This window comes from Heptranchias perlo, unplaced genomic scaffold, assembly GCF_035084215.1.
Source record: "Heptranchias perlo isolate sHepPer1 unplaced genomic scaffold, sHepPer1.hap1 HAP1_SCAFFOLD_50, whole genome shotgun sequence".
Classification (NCBI taxonomy): Eukaryota; Metazoa; Chordata; class Chondrichthyes; order Hexanchiformes; family Hexanchidae; genus Heptranchias; species Heptranchias perlo.
Window position 1 is genome coordinate 4,028,645 of NW_027139516.1, and position 10,023 is coordinate 4,038,667.

Sequence of the window (10,023 nt, forward strand, 5' to 3'; positions counted from 1 at the left end):
TTCGGTAACCAGAGGACACAGATTCAAAATAATTGTTAAAAGAGCCAGAGTTGAGATGAGGAAGGATTACTTTTTTTATGCAGTGAGTTGTGATGATCTGCAATTCACTGCCTGAAAGGGAGGTGGAAACAGATTCAATAGTAACTTTCAAAAGGGAATTGGATAAGTACTAGAAAAGGAAAAATATGTCGGCCACCGCGAAATATCAGGGTAATGGGACTATCTGGTTAGCTTTTTAAAAGAGCTGACACCGGCACGACGGGCCGAATGGCTTCCTTTTGTGATGTATCATTCTGTGATTTTGCGGCTGGTTCACGGCGGCCATTTTGCGTTGCATGTCGGGAGGCCATTTTCTGTGGTCCCAGCTGAGCTCTTTTGCTCACAGTCCGTCTCACCACTTTGTGTAAACTGCATATCCAGCCTCCCGAGTAAGAACCCTCCCCTCCACAGTCAGACACACACACACACACTCACAGACCAAACAGTCACGTCTGCGATGCCGCTTGAAGGAGGAGGGATGTAATTTCCAGGGGCCTTTATTCAATATTTTAAAACGCTAACACCATTTAAAAATAATAAAGAGCCCAGGCCTGAGCTGAAGTAAGCGGTGGAGTTTTATGAACACAGCACACAGACAACAACTTACATTTATATTGCACCTTTATTGCAGTGAAATGTCCCAGGGCGCATCACAGGAGCGATTCAAGTGAAACCGATCCACACAAGGAGGTATTTGGACAAGTGACCAAAAGTTTGGGCCAAGAGGTAGGTTTTAAGGAGCATCTTGAAGGAGCAGAGCGAGGCGGAGAGTTTTAGGGCAGGTATTCCAGAGCTCAGGGCCCAGGAGGTTGAAGGCACGACCGCCAATGGTGGAGCAAATGCAGGGAGGGATGTGCAAGAGACCAGAATTGGAGGAGCGCAGAGATTTCGGAGAGGTGTCAGGACACCAGTTACAGAGTCTGACTCCTGACTGTGAGGGACACACATTGTACAGAGGGAAACTTGTTACCCTGCACACTTCCTGTCTGCGCATTGAACCAGTGTCCCACTGCAGCCCAGACTGAGCCCCACCCTGGGCCCTTCCTGTCTGTACATTGACCCAGTGCCCCACTGCAGCCCAGACTGTGCCCCACCCTGCGCCCTTCCTGTCTGTACATTGGCCCAGTGTCCCACTGCAGCCCAGACTGAGCCCCGCACTGGATCCTTCCTGTATGTACATTGACCCAATGCCCCACTGCAGCCCAGACTGAGCTCCACCCTGGGCCCTTCCTGTCTGTACATTGACCCAGTGTCCCACTGCAGTCCGGACTGAGCCCCACCCTGGGCTCTTCCTGTCTGTACATTGACCCAGTGTCCCACTGCAGCCCAGACTGAGCCCCACCCAGGGCCCTTCCTGTCTGTACATTGACCCAGTGTCCCACTGCAGCCCAGACTGAGCCCCGCACTGGATCCTTCCTGTCTGTACATTGACCCAATGCCCCACTGCAGCCCAGACTGAGCTCCACCCTGGGCCCTTCCTGTCTGTACATTGACCCAGTGTCCCACTGCAGTCCGGACTGAGCCCCACCCTGGGCCCTTCCTGTCTGTACATTGACCCAGTTTCCCACTGCAGCCCAGACTGAGCCCCACCCTGGGCCCTTCCTGTCTGTACATTGACCCAGTGCCCCACTGCAGCCCAGACTGAGCCCCACCCTGGGCCCTTCCTGTCTGTCCATTGACCCATTGTCCCACTGCAGCCCAGACTAAGCTCCACCCTGGGCCCTTCCTGTCTGTACATTGACCCAGTGTCCCACTGCAGCCCAGACTGAGCCCCACCCTGGGCCCTTCCTGTCTGTACATTGACCCAGTGTCCCACTGCAGCCCAGACTGAGCCCCACCCTGGGCCCTTCCTGTCTGTACATTCACCCAGTGTCCCACTGCAGCCCAGACTGAGACCCACCCTGGGCCCTTCCTGTCTGTACATTGACCCAGTGTTCCACTGCAGCCCAGACTGAGTCCCACCCTGGGCCGTTCCTGTCTGTACATTGACCCAGTGTCCCACTGCAGCCCAGACTGAGCCCCACCCTGGGCCCTTCCTGTCTGTACATTGACCCAGTGTCCCACTGCAGCCCAGACTGAGACCCACCCTGGGCCCTTCCTGTCTGTACATTGACCCAGTGTCCCACTGCAGCCCAGACTGAGCTCCACCCTGGTCTCTTCCTGTCTGTACATTGACCCAGTGTCCTACTGCAGCCCAGACTGAGCCCCACCCTGGGCCCTTCCTGTCTGTACATTGACCCAGTGTCCCACTGCAGCCCAGGCTGAGCCCCACCCTGGGCCCTTCCTGTCTGTACATTGACCCAGTGTCCCACTGCAGCCCAGATTGAGCCCCACCCTGGGCCCTTCCTGTCTGTACATTGACCCAGTGTCCCACTGCAGCCCAGATTGAGCCCCACCCTGGGCCCTTCCTGTCTGTACATTGACCCAGTGCCCCACTGCAGCCCAGACTGAGCCCCACCCTGGGCCCTTCCTGTCTGTACATTGACCCAGTGCCCCATTGGGGACCATCCAGCCCCGGATATCCGGCAGAATCAGCGCTGGGGGACCGGGTGACTGAGTCTCGTGACCCTGTCGCTGGGCCTCTGACGTCACAATGGGAGACGACGCTCGCTCAGCTCGAGCTGGAAACCGTTAAAGGGCCGTTCCGATTTCCACCTGGAGCGCGGCCGGTTAAAGGGGAGGGACAGAGAATCGGCCAAAAATGTTCATATAATGAGACCAGCAATGGTTAAAAATTGAAATTTTCATATAATGAGACCAGGAATGGTTATAAATTGAAATGTTCATATCATGAGACCAGGAATGGTTATAAATTGAGATGTTCATATAATGAGACCAGGAATGGTTAAAAATTGAAATGTTCATATAATGAGACCAGGAATGGTTATAAATTGAAATGTTCATATAATAAGACCAGGAATGGTTATAAATTGAAATGTTCATATAATGAGACCAGGAATGGTTATAAATTGAAATGTTCACACTCCCACACTCAGTCCGGTTCTGGATTCCCGCAGTGACTCCAGGTGTCTCTTTCCGTTTGAACTGAACTTATTCCCCCTCAGCCTGAAACAGATTAAAAATTAAACAGGAAATAAACAGATTGAACAACAGTGTAAATAACAGGGAGACTGTGGTTAATATTTCAATAATAATTACAGACAAATATTACCCATAAAAGGGAGTGAATTCCATTGATATTTTATTTATTATATTAAACATTAACACAAACACTCACCGGATCCGCTCCAGACTCCTGCGGGTCAGTATGAGGGAGCGGAGAGCGGGGACAGATCGGTCTGTGAAGGAGTTTGATCTCAGGGACAGACCCGTCAGTGACCGGTTTGTACTGAGAGCGGAGACGAGATCCTCGGTACAAGAATCTGTGAGACCGACATCATCCAGACTGGGGATCAGAGAGAGAGAGAGAAATGACAGGAATCAGGTTAAATCACCAAAGTTTATTATTACTTATACTGACATTAATGTACCGTGTTAGACATCCAGTTATTATAAACACAATCTCACACAGTCTGATACTTACTCCAGTTTCTGTATTTTACAGTCCGGGTTCCTCAGAGCCTCAGACAATAGTTTCACTCCTGAATCTCCCAGTTTATTATTGCTCAGGTCAAGATCAGTCAGTGACCGGTTTGTACTGAGAGTGGAGAAGAGATCCTCGGTACAAGAAGCAGTGAGACTGACATCACACAAACTGGGGATTAGAGAGAGAGAAAGAGAGAGAGAAATAACAAAAATCAGGGTAAATTCCCAGTATTTATTTGAATTATTATTACTTATACTGACATTAATGTACCGTGTTCAGCATCCAGTTATTATAAACACAATCTCACACAGTCTGTTACTTACCCCAGTTTCTGTATTTTACATTCTGGGTTCCTCAGAGCCGCAGACAGTAGTTTCACTCCTGAATCTCCCAGTTTATTATCACTCAGGTCAAGATCCGTCAGTGACCGGTTTGTACTGAGAGCGGAGGAGAGATCCTCGGTACAAGAATCTGTGAGATCGTTATCCCATAACCTGGAGATCAGAGAGAGAGAGAGAGAGACGAGCAGAGATAACAGGAATCAGAGTAAATTCCCAGTATTTATTTGTATTATTATAACTTATACTGACTTTAATGTACCCTGTTCGACATCCAGTTATTATAAAGACAATCTCACACAGTCTGATACTTACTCCAGTTCCTGTATTTTACAGTCCGGGTTCCTCAGAGCCGCAGACAGTAGTTTCACTCCTGAATCTCCCAGTTCATTGCTCCCCAGTCTAAACACAATCAGACAAAGAGTGAGAAACAAACTGAATCCAATCCCCGATCTGACAATTTCTCTCTGATATCAGAGGAAGCACTGAAAAATCTTCAGGAAATTAATAACCAGATTTCCCTGTCACTGACAATGAATCTCACTCTGCCCAACGCCCCATATATTCAGCGACTGTCTGTAAATGTATTTATTAAATAAGGTGCTATCTGTGTGAAGCCTTTAAATATCCCTCAGTCCGGTCTCATTCCCTGATGATCAGAATTACCCTCCTGGAGGTCAGTGACCGGTCCCGTCATGTTTGGAGAAACTTGTCTCATTTCTGTTGCTTCTGAAATCCCAGATTTTATGGGAATGGGGTGATTTCCCCCGAATTAAATAATAAAGCGGTGATTACGTACATTTTATGCAGCATTACATTAATCTGTGTAATATCTCGGTGTGAGTTATATTGTGAAACGGCGCTAACGGCTGCTTTGAAATCCGTCCCACAGGATTTTATTTAAGAAGGAGAGTTCATTCCGTCCCGTTACAAGTTTTCAATGTCCCTTTACTCCTCGTTCATAGGGGAGGGGAGTCTCTCACATTGTTCCCCATTAAACTGGCCAGACAGTTTTTGGGGAATTTTCTGAAGTTCCCTCCCCGAGCGGGGCCTCGCACTCAGGAGGGGGAGGCAGATTATGTGAAATTTCTTGGTTCACTGCCCCATGGTTTATCAAGGAGCCTCCCACTATGTGTGAGGCCCCACCGCTGGCCGGTGTGTCTCTGTACTCCTGGGCTAATACCCCACCACCCGTTTGATTGGAACCGTTGTACCGCCAGATTTTAGCTCCCAAATCACACTGAAGTGTCGGCCTGGATTAATGAGCGAGGGGCCTGAATCCACGACCTTCTGACTCAGAGGCACGAGTGCTGCCATCTGGGTGAAGAGATGGTGGATGTATTGGAGAGTGTGAAGGGCTGTGTCATTGAGGAGTGAAGATAACGGACCGACGTGCTGCGGGGAAAGCTCAGCTCGCCCACTGGCGGTTGACTGCCCGAAAGCTGTGTTTTGCTCTTTGTTACTGAATGTTTGGTGTTTCTGCTTCCCTCTCCGACACACGTTGACAGTCCGGTGACTGTCACTTGTCCCCCACCCCTCGGTCAGAGGGTGGGATGCTCCAACACACAGACTGCTGCAGTTAGTGTCGGTCTACGTGTAAGCAACACTGAGAAGGAGTCTCTTCAATGGACATATCTCAGGCAGTGAGAAAAACAGCAATAAATATCATTTATTGCAATTAAATTATCAAACTCTTTCAGTGACCTGTATTTACTGATCCGATTTAAAATCCCGACTTGTTCACAAGGATCCATTTTAGATTCTCCAGTCCTCAGGGAATTACTAACCGATTCTCTGATCATTTGTCATATTTGTGTTGAATCTGCTTCTCTCTGGTTTAACTGAACTGTTTGTTTCCCTTCATTACGGAGCAACAATACAATCCGTGATTGTTGGCCCAACAGTTAGAGACAAATAAACCGTTACCTCAACACCTGGCATTTGTGCAGTGCGGGTCCCAGCCGCTGGAGTCCTTCACACTGAATGGAGCAGTTCTCCAGATCGACGTATTTTATTGTATCACAGAGTCCAATGACAGGAGACAGGACCGCACAGTCAATCGGGGTCAGTCGCAAACCACTAAATGTAAGTGTTTCCACAGATCGCACTGTGACCCGAGCCAGTGTTTGATTCTGAGACTCAAACAGGTAGTGGAGTGTGTTCAGGAGGTCCCTTTTACCAGTTTCACTCTCTGTTTTTCCAATCTCTCCTTCAACCTTCTCCTTCACCCAGTCAATCACTCCGCAGATTGTTTGATGAAGAAAAGGACCCAGAAACTCCTCCAGGGGCCGAGCTGACCGTGAGGAGGAGAGACCAACAACAAAACGGAGAAATATCTCAAATCGCCCATCTTCCTTGCTGTGGGCTTCACTGAGGAGTTTCCGGATGTCCCCTGGATCTGGAGTCAGGAATTGTGCGAGTGCAGATACAAACTCTTGGATGGTGAGGTGCGGGAATGTGTAAACCACACTCTGGGCAGAATCATCTCTCTCCAAAAGTTCCATCATGAACCCAGACAGGAACTGGGAAGGTTGCAGATTGTACTTGATCAAATCTCCATTTCGAAACACAATCTTCTTCTCGGAGACTCCAGTGAAGGCCATCTCACCGATCTTCAGTAACACATCCCGGGGGGATTCAATCGCTCGGCCATGGTTTTTCAGAATGTTGTAAATATAGTTGGAATATAGTTGGGTGATGGTCTTGGGAACTCGCTGCAGTTTCCTGTCTCTTTGTGTGAAGAAGGGACCCAGTGACAGACAGAGGATCCAGCAGTAGGAAGGGTTGTAACACATGGTGTACAGGATCTCGTTCTCCTCCACATGTTTGAAAACAGCTGCTGCCACCGCCTGATCTTCAAAAAACTTGTTGAAATATTCCTTCCGTTCCTCACCAACAAATCCCAGGATTTCAGCCCAGACACTGATCTGAGCCTTTTCCAATAAATGTAATGCAATGGGGCGGCTGGTCACGAGCACTGAACATCCTGGGAGCAGCTTGTGCTGTATTAAACTGTGCACAATGTCAGGCACTTGACACCAGTCTTCAGGATCTGTGCACATGTACTGAGGTTCTGTAATTTCTCCGATTGTCGGCAAAATCGATACTGTCATTGAATTCATCCAAACCATCAAATATAAACAGTAATCTCTCTGGGTTCTTCCAGAGCTCTCTCAGAATATTCCGAAAGTATGGATACAGATCCAATATCAGATTCCTCAGGTTTATTCTGCAGTTAATAGCGTTCAAATCCCGAAATTTGAAACTGAAAACAAATTGAAAGTGTGGGTATATTTTCCCAGTGGCCCAGTCATAAACAATCTTTTGTACCATTGTAGTTTTTCCAATCCCCGCGACTCCGCTCACTGCTGCTGAACTCCCAGAACTGGTTCGCTGGAAGAAACTCTTCATTTTCTGGAACGAACTGCCTCTCCAGGAAAAACTGCTCTGGAACAATTGATCAGTTCGGATTTTTTCCAGTTCTCTCCGGAGATGTTTCTTTCTCCACTCTTCATGGTCTCGGCCTCTTGCCAGCAGTTCATGTTCAACAAGTGTCCGATCTCGAACAGTAGAAATGACCGTTAGCTCAGTGTATAGAATGACCAGCTGGAAAATCTTAACCTTCTCCTTGATTAGAATCGTGTTCACTCTCAATGTTTCAGTTTGGACCCGGAGTGTCTCCTTGTGTTTCTGTTGAACATCTTCAATTAGAAGAGACAGAAAGTGGTTCTCAATGTTAGTTACTTTGAAAATATAACAACTTCTCAAAATCACTTTACTATTCAGTGTCTTTCGGCATATTTTCTGGGGTATCGTGTGTACTGGTAGAGGGACAGAATGTGAATGGACAGATGTTCCACTGTGATTCTGACAAACTTAGGGCAGGTTATCTGGGATATTGTGTGTCGTGGTTAGACTGAATGGGCAGAATTCCATTGCGAAACTTCAGTTGTGGGGAGGCTTTTAGAAACAATAATCCGGGACAAATTAATAGTCACTTGATCAAGTGTGGATTAATTGAGTAAAGGCAAATCGTGTTTACCTAGCTTGATTGAGTTTTTAATTGAGGTGACAGAGAGTTTTGATGAAGGCAATGCGATTGATGTTGATATGGACTTTCAAATGGCGTTTTATAAAGTGCCGCATAATAGACTTGTTAGCAATGTTGAAGGCCTTGGAATAAAAGGGGCAGTGACAGGAAACAGAGAGGAGTGGTGAACGGTTGTTTTTTTCGACTGGAGGAAGTTATTCAGTGGTGTTCCCTATGGGTCGGTCCTAGAACCACTGCTTTATTTTGGTAGATGTTAATGACTTGATTTTGGGTGCACAGGGCACAGTTTCAAAATTTGCAGATGAAACAAAACGTGCAAGTGCAGCAAACAGTGAAGAGGATAGTGATCGAATTCAATAGGACATAATAGACAGGCTAGTGGAATGGGCGGACACATGGTGGATGAAATTTAACGCAGAGCAGTGCGAAGTGATACCTTTTGGTAGGAAGAACGAGGAGAGGCAATATAAACTAAATGGTATAATTCTAAATGGGGTGCGGGAACTGAGAGACCTGGGGGTATATGTGCACTCATCTTTGAAGGTGACAAGACAAGTTGAGAAAGCAGTTAAAAACATACGGGATACTTGGCTTGAAAAATAGATGCATAGACTACAAAAACAAGGAAGTTTTGTTGAACCTTTATAATACCCTGGTTTAGCCACAACTGGAGTATTGTGTCTAATTGTGGGCACCGCACTTTAGGAAGGATGTGAAAGTCTTCGAGAGGGTGTAGAAGAGAATTACTAGAATGGTTCCAGGGAAGAGGGACTTCAGTTAAGTGGATAGACTGGTGAAGCTGGTGTTGTTCTCCTTACAGCAGAGAAGGTTGGGAGGAGCTTTGATAGAAGTATTCAAAATCATGACGGATTTAGATAAAGTAAATAAGGAGGGTCGAGAACCACAGGACACAGATTTGAAGTGATTGGCAAAAGAACCGAAGGAAAGATGAGGAAAAACTTTTTTTAAGCAGCGAGCAGTTATGATCTGGAATGCTCTGCCTGAAAGGGTTTGTGGAAGCAGATTCAATAGTGGCTTTCAAAAAGGGATTCGATAAATGCTTGAAGGGAAAGTTTTGCAGGGCTACGAGGAAAGAGAAGGGGAATGGGGCTTACCTGATAGCTCTTACAAAGAGCCGGCAGGTTCTCGAGGGGCCGAATGGACTCCTTGTGTGCTGTGAACATTTTATGATTCTAATGTATCAGACCCTGGGCAGGTTATCTGGGGTATTGTGAGCTCTGCGAGAGGGACAGACTGTGAAAGGACAGAAGTCCCACTGTTATTGTATCAGACCTTGAGCAGGTTATCTGAGGTGTTGTGAGCTCTGAGAGAGGGACAGACAGTGAATGGACAGAAGATCCACTGTTATTGTATCAGACCTCGGACCGGTTATCTTGGACATTGTGGGCAATGGGAGAGAGACAGATTGTGAATGGACGGAAGTTCCACTGTTATTTTGTAAGACCTCGGGCAGGTTATCTGGGATATTGTGGGCACTGGGGACAGGGACAGACTGTGAATGGACAGAAGTCCCACTCTTATTGTATCAGACCTTGAGCAGGTTATCTGAGGTGTTGTGAGCTCTGAGAGAGGGACAGACAGTGAATGGACAGAAGTTCCACTGTTATTGTATCAGATCTGTATTTCTTTACCTTATCACAGGTAAATATTACTGCCGTTCTAAAGGTACAGAGGGAAATCAGAAAGACGATTAAATGTATTAGGAGTTTAGGGTGAGGGAATGTTGAGAGGGTTTGATGTATTTTGTTTGAGCAAGAAACTTCGGTATTGAATCATTTCAACGTAATTCAAAGTATTAATGCAGGAAACAGGCTCACACTCACGAAAATAATTAGAGGCGGAGAAAATTGAAAGTCAGAAATAAGAAAGGAAATCAGGACAATTTTCTCACCCAAAGGGTGAAAGAGTGGGGGACCCAGTTAACAGGGTAGGAAATTAAAGGGGCAATGCAAGTGGGGTCAAGAGACAATCGGACGTGTTTCTGTGGATACACTGAGAGGAGCGGTAGGCGGGGTCATCTCTTCCAA

At 47.0% G+C, this 10,023-nt stretch overlaps 1 protein-coding gene across 1 annotated transcript; it reads right to left on the bottom strand.

The window, feature by feature from the left end:
* Nucleotides 1-642: 642 nt before the first annotated feature.
* LOC137313990 (NACHT, LRR and PYD domains-containing protein 3-like) lies at nt 643-7,021 on the bottom strand. Its single transcript, XM_067979676.1, has 6 exons — nt 5,851-7,021; nt 4,240-4,326; nt 3,910-4,080; nt 3,584-3,754; nt 3,278-3,445; nt 643-3,105 (listed from the first exon to the last, which is right to left on the bottom strand). Exons 1-6 carry the CDS (start codon nt 6,984-6,986, stop codon nt 3,018-3,020), a joined length of 1,821 nt encoding a protein of 606 aa, XP_067835777.1. The 5' UTR covers nt 6,987-7,021; the 3' UTR covers nt 643-3,017.
* Nucleotides 7,022-10,023: the final 3,002 nt, after the last annotated feature.

What these genes read in the sequence shown, in the direction of transcription:
- LOC137313990 (XM_067979676.1), bottom strand. Translation starts at nt 6,986, where the DNA reads ATGTGCACAGATCCTGAAGACTGGTGTCAAGTGCCTGACATTGTGCAC. An exon ending in TGTAAAATACAGGAACTGGA is followed by an intron (nt 4,081 to 4,239) that starts GTAAGTATCAGA and finishes TCTGATCTCCAG; the next exon opens with GTTATGGGATAACGATCTCA. An exon ending in AGGAGTCTGGAGCGGATCCG is followed by an intron (nt 3,106 to 3,277) that starts GTGAGTGTTTGT and finishes AATCTGTTTCAG; the next exon opens with GCTGAGGGGGAATAAGTTCA.